Raw genomic sequence first — 14010 nt, forward strand, 5'->3', positions numbered from 1 at the left:
GTCGGCTGTCTTGGTCATCTGCGCCTTGTTTTCCGTTTTTTTTTGTTTGGGGGAGGGGGTCGCACATTGTTCTCTCCACTATTAGCCAGCGCGCATCCGCCGCCTATCGGCCAACGTCTTCTCGCGCAACGCACACTCCATGTCTCTGACGGCCCCACCTCACGCGCGCGTACGCAGCGGTCCTTCTGACCTTTACGCACTACGGCTTGCAGCGGCCCATGTAACGGGGGTACAGGCATGCGTCCTTCACGCTATCGAGGTTCAGCATCCACACCAGCAGACGCTCAACACCGAGGCCAAAGCCGCCGTGCGGGGCACCGCCGTAGCGGCGCTGGTCCGTGTACCAGTAGTACGTGGACGCATCCAGACCCTCGCGCTTGTACGCGTCGAGCAGCTCGTCGTACTTGTACATACGCATCGAGCCACCAAGCACCTCGCCAATGCCGGGCGCCAGGACGTCGACCGACTCCGTCAGCGTCGGGTCATCAGGGTCACGCTGCATGTAAAAAGACTTCATGCTGGCAGGGAAGTGCGTCATAAACACAAACTCGCCCAGCTTGGCCACCATCGCGCGTTCCGGCTGATCAGTGATGTCCTCCCCGAACTCGAAAGGCTTGCCTGTCTCGGTGTTCAAGATGCCGTTCTCGTTGCAGAACTGGATCGCGTCAGCGTAGCGGAGGCGGCGGAAAGGGCGTTTCGGCGTGAACTTGTAGTTGGCGGGGTCGCGCACGTTTCCGTTGGGGTCGATGAGCTGGCTGGGGTTCAGCATGGCAACCAAGTCGCCGACGCGCTCGATGACGGTGCGGATGACGGTGCAGAACATGCCCTCCAGGTGATTCAAAAGATCTTCAAAGGAGCACACGTCGTACTCGGCCTCCAGGTGCGTGAACTCGCTGAGGTGGCGCTTCGTCTTGGACCTCTCCGCGCGGTAGCTCGGCATGCAGCAGTACACGTTGCCCAGCGACGCCGTCACGCTTTCAAGGTAAAGCTGCGACGACTGCGTCAAGTACGCCTTCTCGCCGTAGTACAGGACCTCGAACAGGGTCGAGCCGCCCTCCACCTGCGTCTGCACCAGCGTCGGCGGCGTCACCTCGTAGTACTGGTGCGACCAGAAGTGCTCGCGGAACACGCGCAACAGCTCGTGCCGGACCTTTAGCACAGACGACGCCAGCGTGCCGCGCACCACAACGTGGCGCTGGTCGTACAGTTTGTCAACGGAGCTCTCAGCCGTGATGACCGTCTCAATCGTACCGTCGGAGTCACCAACGACAGCGTACTCGTTCACGTGCAGCTCCATCGGCGGCTGCAGCTCCGACTTCGCTTTCGGCTCGTGACGCAGGGTCCCGCGAATGGCGACGCACGATTCGCGGTGGAAGGGCTCCGTGGAGCCGTCAAAGACGCACTGGATGAAGCCCGTGCCATCGCGCAGCACCACAAAGGACATGCGAGACTGGTGGCGCACGCGGTGGGCCCAACCAACGACGTAGACGCAGGCGCCCTCTTTGTGCGACGGCAGCTCGCCAATTGGGGAGCGCGGTAGCCCCTGCGCAACATCCTTGAAGTTCGAGTTCTGCCGGCACGACTCTACCTCCTTCTTCGGCATAGCAGCGGCTTCCTTCTTCGCGGCTGCCGGCTTCGCCTCCACGATAACGTCCTTGATCAACCCCGGAACCTGCCTCTCCAGCGCCGCGCGCACGTGCTCCACGTCGGCCCAGCGCAGGGCCGCCACACGGCGCATCTGGCCAAGCATCATGTTCGGGTTCTTGTCCCACTTCGTCTTGAGCGCGGCCACGTCCTCAGCGACGAGGGCCGCGGCAACTGCCTTCTCCACGTCCTCCCGCGACACCGTCACCCCGACGCCGCACTCCGCCAGCATGGCCGCCGTGTCCACCACATCACTCCCGGCCGCGTTTACAAACCTGATGGCGGCGTCGACCTTCTGCGTGCTGTCGAGTTTGCCGTCAAGGATGAAGGCGGTCACGGGATCGCGGTGCTCAGGCTTCTTCACCTTTGTCCACACGTTGAACAGCATGACCTTCTGCTCACGAGGAGAAGCTTCATCGATGCTGTGCTGCGCGAAGAAGGCCAGCACATCGGCAACGCGTTCCGGCTTGCTGGACAGGTCTTTGGCGCCCCTGTCGTCAAGGCCAACAACAGCTTTGAGCTGCGCAACGGCAGCGGTGCGCTGCTGCTCGTTCTCCATGGTGCGTTCTGATTCCGCCCGTGGGCCTTTCGAGCCCGATGCCTTAAAGAGTAACACGGAGTGTAGCTGAATAGCTATTGTTCTGCAGGGCGTGTGCAGCGGCAGACGCGGTGATCGGTGGTGGTGGTGAGGGGGCAGGGTCCGACGGTGACGCAGCAGGCAGAGCGGCAACGCCAGAGAGAAGAAAGGGCAGCGGGAGAGAGTAGTGCAAGAGGACCAGTGTTGACGAAGAGAAGACGGAAGAGACGAGGCGGCCGTCAGAACTAGCGCTGATGAGGAAGATGCGCAGGTGCCCGTGCGCAAACCTCGATCACGCCACGGCAAGGAGGTCGCCGGTAGTGGTGGCTCTAAAGAGACGGGTACCAGAACTGAGCAACTGAGCTCTGTGAACCCGCGACCGGGTGCAAGAGGCGGTGACGTCGTTGCAAAAGAGGGCGCCTCGTCCACCGCCGGCCGGACACTACTTGCCATCATCGGGGAAGCAAGCGCATGCGGCTTTTCCGTGATCATCGCCAGATTCACCTGTATTGTCGTCTGCCAGCCCGGCGCCTCCTTTTCGGGCATCGTCAGCTTCGCCACCACCCACAACGCCCGCCACATGCCCACAGAAAACATCCGCTGTCTCGCAGCGTGGTGCATTCGCAGCCTCGCCAAGGCCTTGGCATGCATTCGTCGCAAGCAGCTTACACGTGCCCGATGTGCCGCAGTCTGAAATGTGTGTCGGTGGGGAAGCGAGGGGAGGGAGATGGGCACTCGTGTGGCTGGAAACGTTTTTGTAGCCTTTTCCCGTGAACCACGTTCTCACCTTCCACCGCGCTCTTCCACTAGAGCGCACACAGGGTGAGAACAGCGCGAAATTAGAACTCAGAAGAAAAAAAGACAGCTGGAAGGGGTCGACCTCCGTCAGCCGTGCTTGATCCACTTGTTGCGTCGCCCCTCTCCCCGCACCCGTCCCTCGGTGGCAACAACGCGAGAAAGCGAGACGGTTTGCATCACAAGGCAAAAAAAAATATGTGTGTGCACATATATGTACATATATATATATATGTATGTATTGAACAGCAGTGCAGTGGGAAAGAAGTGTCTGCCGGAGAACAGTGCATTAACACAAGCGCGCCCTCACAGCGGATTACGCGGGAGGACGGGGGAAGGGAGCCTTGAGCGCCCCAAAAACATCAACCGTAGGAGCCCGCGCACCCTCAAAGGGGCACATGGGAACAGGTCCCTCTGCCTTGACCGATCACGCTTGACAAACCCTTCCGGTGATTCGCGCCTTCGCGTAAAAAGCCGGAAAGAGACTGTCCCCACCCCCCCACCCCGCGGCATCTTGCAGCAAGCGGCGTTGAACGAAGAAGCAACAGCGTGGGAAGAGGGGGTGGGGTCACCGTGAATACCCGCCTCTCCATTCCTCTTTTCGACACTATCTTTGGTGTCTAGAGCATCTCCACACCCCCATTTGATGACGCTGTACATCAGCCGCTTTTGCGTAGACGCAACACGGAGCCCGCAGATAACGCACACATCGCCCGACTGCCCACACCTCGGCAAGCGCACACGCGCATGGAAGTGGGAGAGCGAAAAAGGGAAAGACGCGTCGGCAAATTCCAAAGGGAGAAGCGAAACGGAAAGGCGAAAGCGACGCGCACACAAGTGCACGAATGTCATGGGAGCCGGGCACCAACAACACACATGCATGTACAATGTGCGAGCAAAGGCAAAACCTGCATTTCGCTGCGCTTTCCTATCCTCCTGAAGTCTGCCCTCTCACCAGATTCTTTACGCATAGCAACTCTTCGAGGGGATCATGAGAGCAGCTCCGGCCGGTCGTAGCGTGGGTACGACGTCCAGTCGAGCGCCGTCGTCCCGTTCATCACACGCCTACACGCAGCTTCCAGATGGGCAAGCTGGAGCTCGCGCTGCGCCACCAGGATACTCTGCATTGCCTGGGCCATCTCCTGTCGCTCGCCAAGTTCCCATTCCTGCAAGTCGGCACGGTTCTCCCACTCCCACAGCCTCAGCTGATTCTCTTCGGCATTGACAGTCCCGACTGCCGCAGTGAGGCTGCCATTGAGGGCCTCCGTCGATTGGACCACAGGCAGCACAGACACCGTTGTTCCTGCCCTGTACCGATAGGTGTACCGCGTAGGACGCGGCTCCGTAGGGCCTGCATTGTTGCTTTTTCGTGCGTCCTCTCGCCACCACTCTACCGCCAACTCGTCAGCACACACGATGCTGAGCTCCGCCCACTCGTTATTCTCCAGCGCACATATTGAGCCGCGCCTGTATCGCTCTTCTCGTAGCAGCGCGCAGCGCTGACCGTACTGACGCTGCTTCTCGGAGCCTTGTGCTGCCAAGCTGGAGCAGGACAGGGTTGTGATTGATGACCCTGCGCGCCCATGGTAAGTGTGGTGGATGTGAGACATGCTTGATGCCCTCCCCCTCCTCCAGCCACCTCGAACATAGTGAAAGAATCGTGCAGCGGAGACCACGCGCTCGGCGAAGCCGCGGTGAAATGCACGCACAAAAGAAGAAAAAAAGGAAGGACGAGAAGGTGAAAGATGAGGGGTAAGGCAAGAGAGAGCATGGGTCGAACCAATCGACGGTGACCCAAAGCATCAAGAGACGGACAGCGGCGTATTGGTGTGTGCGCCGGGCCGCCAGCCTTCCGATGATACCGAGAAGAAGAAAAAGAAAGACACGCCGACACTTTCACGCGTCAGAGAAGCCATGCGTCCGGAAACGCACTCGTGTTTCGCATTACTTTCACGTGTTTTGGTGTTGCGCGTCCTTGTTGCGTGTCTGCCCCGCTCTTTGGGCCGTGGCGAGAGGGAGGGGGTGTGTAACGGTCACCCAAAACAAAGCCACAGGCGCGCAGACGCAGCGGAGGGAGGGGTCCGGTAAGTCAGCATCACAAGTAGATAACTGCGCGGGTGCCATCACTAAAGGAAGGGGGGCGATAAGCACAAAATATGCCAGCGTGCAGCAAGACAGAACTAACAACCACGCACACAAGAGAGGCGCAGAGCGACGGGGGGAGGGCAGGGGCAACTGCCTCTACAGAACATAGAGAGAGGAAGAGAAGGAACGGCAACCAGACGAGGGGGCAGGCGCGGACCTCGGACTCTCAAAGGCCGTTCCCCACCTGCATCGATTCCATCGCAAACCAGAGGCACAGATAGGAGCAAAGAGGGCAAAAGATGAGCCGACAGGCGAAAAATGGACGAAATCAGACAAGAAACCCGAAAACAACAACGAAAGAAGAGCACGCGAGAAATGAGCTGGCTGGAAACATCACGACAGCACGCCGACGCGCGATTGCACACACACACACACACACATACACACAGAAAGGGGGAGCGCGGGAAGCATTACGGCGACAGTGCAAGTGGTTGAGGGAGCGGTGCGCAGCCAGCGCGCTCACAAGGTGTGAGTAAACGAGAAAGAAAAGTAGACATAAACAAGTGCGCGTACTCTCGAGAACAACAGGGGACGTGATACAGGCATAGCGATGAGTCTAAAGGCGGTGGAGAACAACAGAAGAGAGGGGGCGGCGCCAGTGTACCGACAAGCACACAAAGAAGACACCGTGCACGTGTGTGGGGATGCGATAGACCGCGCGCAGCATTGCTTTCTTTCGGCGGGTCCATTCGGCCATACAGCACGAGCCAGGCTCCAGAGGAGCCTCGGCCCGTCACAAGCCCCCCCCCATCGCGCAGTGCGAAGCATCCCTAGAAACATGTGTTGCATCGATGGGCCAGCTCAGCCATGCGAGAGCACGGCCACCCCCCGCTCTGCTCGTCGCCTCAAACTCTACCCGCCCCATCATGCAGGTCCCCACCTCTGGTGCATCCCTCGCGAGGTGGCTCGGGCTCCCCCCACCACACCAGTGGGCAGCGTGAGGGCCGGGGGGCGGGATGCGTTTCCAGTCGCGCCGACACCCTGCGTCCTCATAGGGTTCGCACAAGCTGTGCGTACTGGCGCAGGTCGCTCCGACGCCACGCCGTCCAGGACATCACCGCCGACACCAGCAGCGATGCATCCCTTTGACTTTTCCACGTCGTAGGCACGCGACCCTATTACCACCAGAAGTGGTCTGGCATCTGGCAGGGATAGGGAGGAGGGGCTGCTTGGCTCACCCACGCAGAGTTGGGTAGTGGACCCTGTGAAACCGCGCACTATGAGGTGTTCCCCCCTCCCCCGTTATCGGGGTCTAAGCACAATACTTGACAACAAAAACGAAGGGCGAGCCGGAAAGCCATGAAAGAGAGCCGCGGACCGTGCTGGTGTCTGAAGTCACGTTGATGATGATACTCGGCTATCAAGTCGTCGCCAGTTTTTGTTGTTGTTTTAGCGATTGCGAAGAAGATATTTAGTATGCGTCTCAGAGAAAAAGAAGTGCAGAGGGAGGTGGGTGCTGCCACACACACACACACGCATGAACGGAAGCATCGCACGAAGAGCAGCAGTTGAATTATTCCTCTCGCCTCATTCTCTGCTCGGGTGCGCACACCCAGGAGTATCGGCCGTACATGTTCCAGTTTCTCGGCACACTCACACGCCCCCCGCCCTCCTCAACAGGGTCTCTCATTCGCGTTCGGTTGTGGCACCGAAGAGAGCAGCTCGCGGGTGCGCTCTCGCAGCGAGAGACTGCTTAATACGGCAGAGCTGGTGTTGTCAAAGGACGCATTCGAGCCACTCATGACGGAGGTGTCGTCCAATGGCGAGAATGGAATGCCACCTCTGTCACTAGCCTTCATCTCCGAGAGGCGAGTGCGTGCTTTCTCCAGCTCTTCCTTCATCTTCGAGGCACGGGCGCGGTCGAGGAACGTCGCCTCCTGCACCGCATGCAGCTTCGCCGTCAGCACAGCGCACTGCTTTTCTGTCGCGGAGGTCCGCTGCATAGCGGCGGCCTGCTCCAGCAGCAGCTGGTTGAGTTTGCGCTCGAGAGCCGCCACGGCGTGGTGAGTCTCGGAGGAGTGCGAAGAGCGTGGCGTGAGGTCGGCAGAGCGGGGAGTCGTTGACGCGCTCAGGCGGCCGCTGGTGCTGTTTGTGTTGCCGCGAGACGCGTTCAAAGTGGCACTATCCTTGGGCTTCTTCTGAGCAGCTGCGGCAGGCGAGAGGACGAGGGGTAGTGGAAGGCCGGCGTCGGTGTACGCATCCTCTTGAGACTTCTCGGCTGGCAGCATGCTGTGGTTGTCACCAAGAGGCACGCCCGTCCTCAGCAATGGTGTGGAAGTGTGGGACGCTGCCGCTGTCGGTAGCGGCACGTCCAAGTGCTTCTCCACGGGGACGGTATTCGCCTCGGCCGGGCTCGGCTGTGAGTGGATGGTCACAGAGGACTCCGTGCTAGAGCCGACCCCGCGGCCGCGCAGCATGTTGAGGCGTGTGACGAGCACATCCAAGTACTTCTGCCGCTCCGCCATGAGCTCCTGCTCCACCGCCGTCTTCTTACGCGCCATGTCGAGCAGTTTTCGCTGCAGGTTCATCAAGAGATACTCTTGCCGCTCCTCCAATGCATTCTCGACCTCTGTTTGCTGACTGCGCATCTCCTTGATCCGCCTGCTCAGCGACTCTGTCTCGCTCTCCTCTTCCTTCAACAAAGTCTGGTATCGCTGCACCTCTTTTTCGGCGCCATCGAGGCGGCGGAACAGCTGGTTCGACACCTGCTCCTCCTTCATCTCAGCGTTCAGCACCGCGCGGACCGACTCCTCGCGCAGAGTCTCGATCTTCCTGATAAGATGCGACTCCTCCACCGTCAAAGAGTAGCTAGTGCTCTTGAGCGACACGTACTCGCGCCGCAGTCGCTCCATGGACATCTCATGCACCGGCGCCGGTGTGTCGCTGCGAGAGGCGGCCATCGTTGACATGACTCGTAGCCCAGCGAAAATGGTCGAGGGAGAAGGAGTCTAGGAATTCGCAATAAAAAAGGATCCCACCGGCAGCAAGCTGAAGGAAAAGTAAAAAGAAAAAAACGTGTAGCACTCAAGGGCGGTAGCAGAGCTGAGATAGGGGAGGGGGAGGAGGGTGACCGCAAAAAACCGTGGCGCAGACAGAAACAGGAGAAGAGGCAAAAACAAAAAAAAGAGACTTGGTATCAACCAGAACAAAAAATAATAATAAGACTAGAAAGTGCACGTGCTCATTACAGCGTTGCGTTGCAGTGTATGTAACGTGCACATAAGCGAACGTGCGACAGCGTTACCGCGAACTGTGCATGTGTATGTGCGTTCCTTTTCCTTGTGTGTGTGAGCGACTGTGTTCGCGTGCGCCTTGGACTGCCGTTTGCAGTTGCTGTCTATACGTGGGGATCGTGAGATGGTGAAAAGAGCATAAACAACGCAAGAAGGAAAAAGACACTTCAATATAAGAGGTGGGGAGACACTTGTGTTACGTTCTCTGTTTTTTTTTTTGGAGAAGGTTCCTTATCCACGCCTTGTCAGTTTTACATGTGCTGGTGAGCTTGTTGCGGTGGTTTTTCCTGTTTTTTTTTTTGTTGGGGGCGGTTTCTTTTTTGAGGGGAGGGCTTGCGCGAAGCGCCTCTCATGCACGCCCCCTGTAGCTCGCAGACCGACGGATACAAGAATGGCAAACACAGAACGCAAAGAAGCACACGTAGGTGACGACAGAAAGACAGCTTCGAAGAGGAGGGCGAGAGCACGCGACAAGAAGAGAGTCCACCCTTTAAATCGGCACCAGATGATGGAGAGGACGATGGCAGGCAAACTAAAAAGGACGGGATATGGAGGAGGGCGGTCGCTTATCTAATCCTGTGGGTTTCTGTTTTTTTTTTTGTTGTGCAGCAAGCACCCGAAAAATGAGAGCGAGAGAGTGCGAGAGAGCAGCGGATATCTAGCAACCGAGACAAGCATGAGAGGGCGGTGTTACGCGTTTTATTCAGAGGTCCACAGGGTTGTCAGTTTTTTTTTTGCGTGAGCGCGTGAAAGGGAAGCAAAGCCGCACAGTGGAAAGGCGAGACGAAGAAGGGGAAAAAAAAATGTAACAGTCAACGGGAATGAGAAAAAGTGGGCAACGTCTAGTAAGATAAGACTAGCACGACTTGCACGCCATAAAAGCCCTTGTCGCACGTCCGCCCATCCCTTCCCTTTTAGTCCGCGCACGTCGTGCAAACACCCCTCGCCTAGTAAAGCATGTGTTTTACTCGCGTCGGTGAGGGGCAGAAGAGGGCTACTACCCATTTGCTGCGCACAAGTGAGCGCGTGGCCTCTTCTGGCAGCAGCAGCAGCATCAGCAGCTTTAGGCGATGAAAAGACGATGCGCATTTCCTTTTTGTTTGCTTGTTGGTTGCAGTTGTAGCTTAGTTGCAGCCTCAGCACCTCTCCGTGCCCTTCGCTTCCGGCATAATGCAACTTCGATAAGCATCATCTATGGCAGTGCAAAATTAGATTCGAACGCACGACATCCTATCACGCGCCGGGTGAACGAAAGCTGGAAAGTCCCGTTAATGCACGAGTAAGGAACGGGAAGGCCGGAAGCGCGGAAGGGGAGCGGACCTTCCGGAGCAACGCCCTAGGGTGCTCTATTTGTTGGTGTGTGTGTGTGTGTCTCTGTCTGTCTGCGCCTCGCTTCCTCTCTGTCATCAGCCCCTCTCCATAAAAAACATGGAGGAGGAGCGCAGCAGCAGCTCATGACGTCTCGGGCATTCGGGTGTCTTGTGCGCCCTCTTCTTCAAAAACGCAGGGTTGCCTGGCGCAAACCAGCCCCGGGCTGCGGGTGAACAGCCGATCGGTGCGCGGCTGCACCGAGGACGCCCACGTGCGCCGTCTTGGACCGCGCCGACGCCGGCGGTGATTCGCCGAGGTTCTGCAGCGCATTCCTCCCTGGGCATCCGTGCGCGGATCGGCTGCGCACGGACGGGTCTCCGTGTCGCCTCGTGCCGCTACTGCTGCCCGGGATCGCGGCCGAGTGTGCGCTGCTGCCAATCACGATCGAGTTTCCAGCCCCGAGCGCGTTGGAGGAAGAGGCGGCCACTGGCGGCAACACCTCCGCCAAGAAAGAAAAGCGGTCGAGCAACTGCGCCACGCGGGCGATATCCTCATAGGTGACAGTTTTGCGATGTCGCTTGGTTGCTTCTCCCGCTGCCATAGCTACAAGATCACGCGTCAGGAGCGCCACCGCCTCAGACACCGCCGATATGGCATCCTTTGAGATGATGGAGGAGCTGCCCTCGTACTTGAGCAGCTCCTTTACACGGCTGTGCGCGAAGGCGTTTACGTAGTTGGGAACGGCGCTCGCGCCACGGCGGCGCGTGCCCGAGCGCGTCTGTGGCGGGGCATCGGTGTTGTCAGCCTCTTCCTCGTCGTATTCGTCAGCGTCATGCTCGTCCTCTTCGCGCCAGTCGTCGACATCCTCGGCATCCATTTCCGTAAGAAATGGGTCTAGACCACTGCCGGCGTTCGCCTGTGCCTCTTCATCGGGAGAGGCAGAAGATTGCATAGGCAGGCCGTGACTCGCACGCAGTGCGACACCCTCAACTGTGTCGTCCTCGATGGCTTGTGCGGCTGAACGCTCGCCGCTGTCCCACGCCTGACTTCCGCTGCCGCCAAGCTGCCTTGAAAGGGGTAGAGCATGGTCCTCTTCAGCGGCGCCGTCGGCTTCGCCGACCTGCGACGCTAGCGATGACGAAAGCGGTGAGGTGGACGGCGCATATGTAGCCAAGCGCGGCACAAGATAGGAAGCCAGCTCCTCCTCTCCCTCGTCCGGGTCCAGCGTCGATCCAAGGGTGCCGCCGTACGCAACCCCGTCCATGTCGCCCTCAGCGGACATCTTCTTCTATGAATAGGTGGGATAGATCGATGCTCACCAGAAAAGGGAAGGGTGGCGTGCACCTCAGGGGTTCGCCCGTGTGCAGTGGAGTTCACCTCTGGCAGAGTGCCTGCATCGTGAACGTAACAACGTCGATTGAGGGAGCACATGGTGAAGCAGAACAAGTTGAAAGCGAAAAGGAGGAAAGGGTGCAATAGATGAACTAAGAGATGAAGAGGTCGGAAGTCGTGTCTACCACACTCCTCCATGCGCGCCTCCGCCCCGACCACCTACCTATCTTCCCGCGTCGCGACCTGTGGAGCAAGAAGGTTCAACGGGCTATTCTGCCCAGTACGTGCGGTACGCACGCACTGGGTGAGGGGAAAAGGGGGGGAACGAAAGAGGAAAGACCTTCCAGCGCGCGCACTCGGGGCTGTAATAGCCTCCGGCGCCAGCGTGATACGGAACGTCTGTGGAGGCGCGAACACGAACACACATCGGAGAGGGAGTGCCCACAGAAGGGGGCGGAGTGGGAAAGGCGCACCACGAAGTCCCACAAGCGAAAACGAGCGAGAGCCTCTCCCGCCACCGCCACAGACGCCGCGTTTCGTGCGTGCTGGATTGCGTCGGTGCCGGTAATGGTCCGTAGGAGTATTCGCCCGATGCTGTTCTTATCAAGCGGTTGGGCTGTTTGTATGGCGCCGTCTCCCGCACCTGGTCATGTTCCACAGTTACGTGCACCCCGCGTAGAAGGGAGAAGACTGAAAAGACGAGAGAAGAGAGAACACAAGAAGAGCATGCGCGGACGGGAGAAAAAGCAAGCAAGAAGGGAGGGCACAACACCAACATCCGCACACAGACAGAGAGGGAAAGAGAGAGAGTCCACTACAACAAGGCGCTTCGACCAAGCAAGAGAGAGGAAAAACGTTCGAAAACAAGAACAGCAACAACACAAAAAGACTATTCGAGGGACGATACACTGTGCGAAGAAGCACACCTTCATTGGCACATACACATACACCTACCAGCCACCTGAGCGTATATATATATATATACATATATGTATATCACCCACGCTCCGGAGAGGAGAGAATCACACGCCAGCACAAAGACGACGCACGCAAAGAAGAAAAAGACAAAACTCGCACGAACGTTCACAAGCGTGCACAGACACACACATAGAGAAGGCCGCCCCTCAAGATGATGACGGCACAGGTGTCCATCTTCGTTCGGAGCACAGCTGTGCAAGACAGTCGGAAGCGCACACGCGCGTTGAGCAGTACACACCACATCGGATATACATATATATATCATGCAAGCAAGGGACAGAGCGAGCAGAGAAAAGTGAGTGGCACGAGAAGCAGAGATATGAGAAGAGAAAACAAAACAATCGTTGAGCATTCACACCAGGAGCCAGCAAGAACCCCGCATCAAGTCATATGACGACAGTATCCGTCAAATATGGTTATCCACTACGCGCGTGACGGGCAGGCAGGAGAGGCGGCAACAATTCCGCTATCAAAGGTCATTCATGTGCATTTCTTTACTCGCGAATTGTTAGTTCGCTTATGCCGATGCTGCGAAGAGACGAAAACAAAAAGGCGTCCACCACGTTTAGGCAAAGAAACAAAAAGGAGAACATAACACACACACACACGTATGAAAAGGGGGAAAGGGGAGGTGAGGTTGAGCAGGCCTGCCCAGGGGGTACTCATGTTATTCAAAAGCAGTCTCACTCACCACTGCGCATGTCCGACGCGTATCCCCTTGCCCACATGAACGCGACGGCGCACCGCCACTACACGCATGCACGATCCTCGGCTGCAGCAGGAGAACAAAGCACAGGCATACGATAGTCGCAGTGTTTTTCTTTTTTAGTCAGAATGATGGAAGGACGGCATCCAAAACATTCAGCGAAAAAAAAAAACAAAAGCCGCGAAGGCAGTGATGAGTAGAGTCCTTCAACAGCACGTCTGATATGTCACTTGTTGTGAGTTCCTTTCTTTTTTTCGCTTCTATCCCTCTTAGTCTCGCTTGGACGCCCATCTTTCTTCAGTTGCATTACCGACGACGCTTCTCTTCACAACCACAAAGTCTCGGTTAAAGCAGAGAACAGCACACGCACACACACAGAGAGAGAAAAAGAAGAGGAAGACAACAAGAGGGAGCGCCAGCGCTGCAGGGCGCGTTCGTTTTGATAGGGGGCGTACGTGGGACCCCCACAAGATGTGCGGCTGTTTCACAACATACGCACACGCACACCACAAAACAAGAGGAAGAGAGAATGACTGAGGGCGAATTCTCAGGTGCAACAAGCACGACGACGAACAACACACAAACATACAAAAAAAAGGGAAAGAAGCACAATCAGCTTATCAGAGGGAGGAGGGCCATAAGAGAGGGAGAAAAAATGGAGAACAGCGGTCGAGCAGGAAGTGATACAGAGAAAGAACAAAAAAAAAGCATGCGCTGTACTTGTCGGTGGAAAGAAGGACAAACAACAACAAAAAAAAAACTTTCGCGCGTACTGATGAAAAAGGGGAAGTGGTGGTGCAGGAGGAGGTGGAGGTGGAGATTAGGAATAGAAAAGACAAAACGAAGGCAAGAAAGGAGCACAGCGCATGATGATTTTTTTTTCTGGCGATCGCTAAGCGTTGCTGGCTTGTCTGCGCCTCGTAGAAAGAGAGAGAAGTGGAGAAACCAGAAGAAAGGTGGAGCGGTTCGCGTATCCTGCAGCACCCGACCTAGCAGCGGTGTCGCAGGAGAGACAGAGGGGTCGGCGGTGAAAGAGAGACAGAGGAGTATTGAACGTAAAAGGACAATCACGCGATGAAAAAGAAAGCATTCAAGCGATGACGAAGGCTCAGGCCTGTGAGTAAAACACAACGAGCGAATCCACATGGAGAGTCAAAGAAATCAAAGAGAATGACGGAAGACGGAATAAGGATCAGAGAAGCGTCCAGGAAACGGAGAACTGCATCCGCATCCACGGTGCGCAAGTAATCTTAACGAGAAGGCAAAGAAAAAGAAAAGCGCCCACTACA

The 14010-nt window shown here is 57.1% G+C and overlaps 4 protein-coding genes across 4 annotated transcripts; all 4 read right to left on the reverse strand.

The window, feature by feature from the left end:
- Positions 1 to 199: 199 nt before the first annotated feature.
- LINJ_34_2110 (putative asparaginyl-tRNA synthetase) lies at positions 200 to 2872 on the reverse strand (the record flags this gene model as incomplete). The annotated part of the gene is made up of 1 exon (XM_001468545.1): positions 200 to 2872. One exon carries the CDS (start codon positions 2870 to 2872, stop codon positions 200 to 202), a length of 2673 nt encoding a protein of 890 aa, XP_001468582.1.
- A 1133-nt stretch (positions 2873 to 4005) lies between these two features.
- Positions 4006 to 4626, reverse strand: LINJ_34_2120 (hypothetical protein, unknown function; the record flags this gene model as incomplete). The annotated part of the gene is made up of 1 exon (XM_001468546.1): positions 4006 to 4626. One exon carries the CDS (start codon positions 4624 to 4626, stop codon positions 4006 to 4008), a length of 621 nt encoding a protein of 206 aa, XP_001468583.1.
- A 2148-nt stretch (positions 4627 to 6774) lies between these two features.
- Positions 6775 to 8070, reverse strand: LINJ_34_2130 (conserved hypothetical protein; the record flags this gene model as incomplete). Its single annotated transcript, XM_001468547.1, has 1 exon — positions 6775 to 8070. The coding sequence occupies one exon, from the start codon at positions 8068 to 8070 to the stop codon at positions 6775 to 6777; it is 1296 nt and encodes a 431-aa protein (XP_001468584.1).
- Positions 8071 to 9889: 1819 nt separating this feature from the next.
- LINJ_34_2140 (conserved hypothetical protein) lies at positions 9890 to 10987 on the reverse strand (the record flags this gene model as incomplete). The annotated part of the gene is made up of 1 exon (XM_001468548.1): positions 9890 to 10987. One exon carries the CDS (start codon positions 10985 to 10987, stop codon positions 9890 to 9892), a length of 1098 nt encoding a protein of 365 aa, XP_001468585.1.
- Positions 10988 to 14010: the final 3023 nt, after the last annotated feature.

The sequence above is a fragment of the Leishmania infantum genome, chromosome 34, assembly GCF_000002875.2.
Source record: "Leishmania infantum JPCM5 genome chromosome 34".
Lineage (NCBI taxonomy): Eukaryota > Euglenozoa > Kinetoplastea > Trypanosomatida > Trypanosomatidae > Leishmania > Leishmania infantum.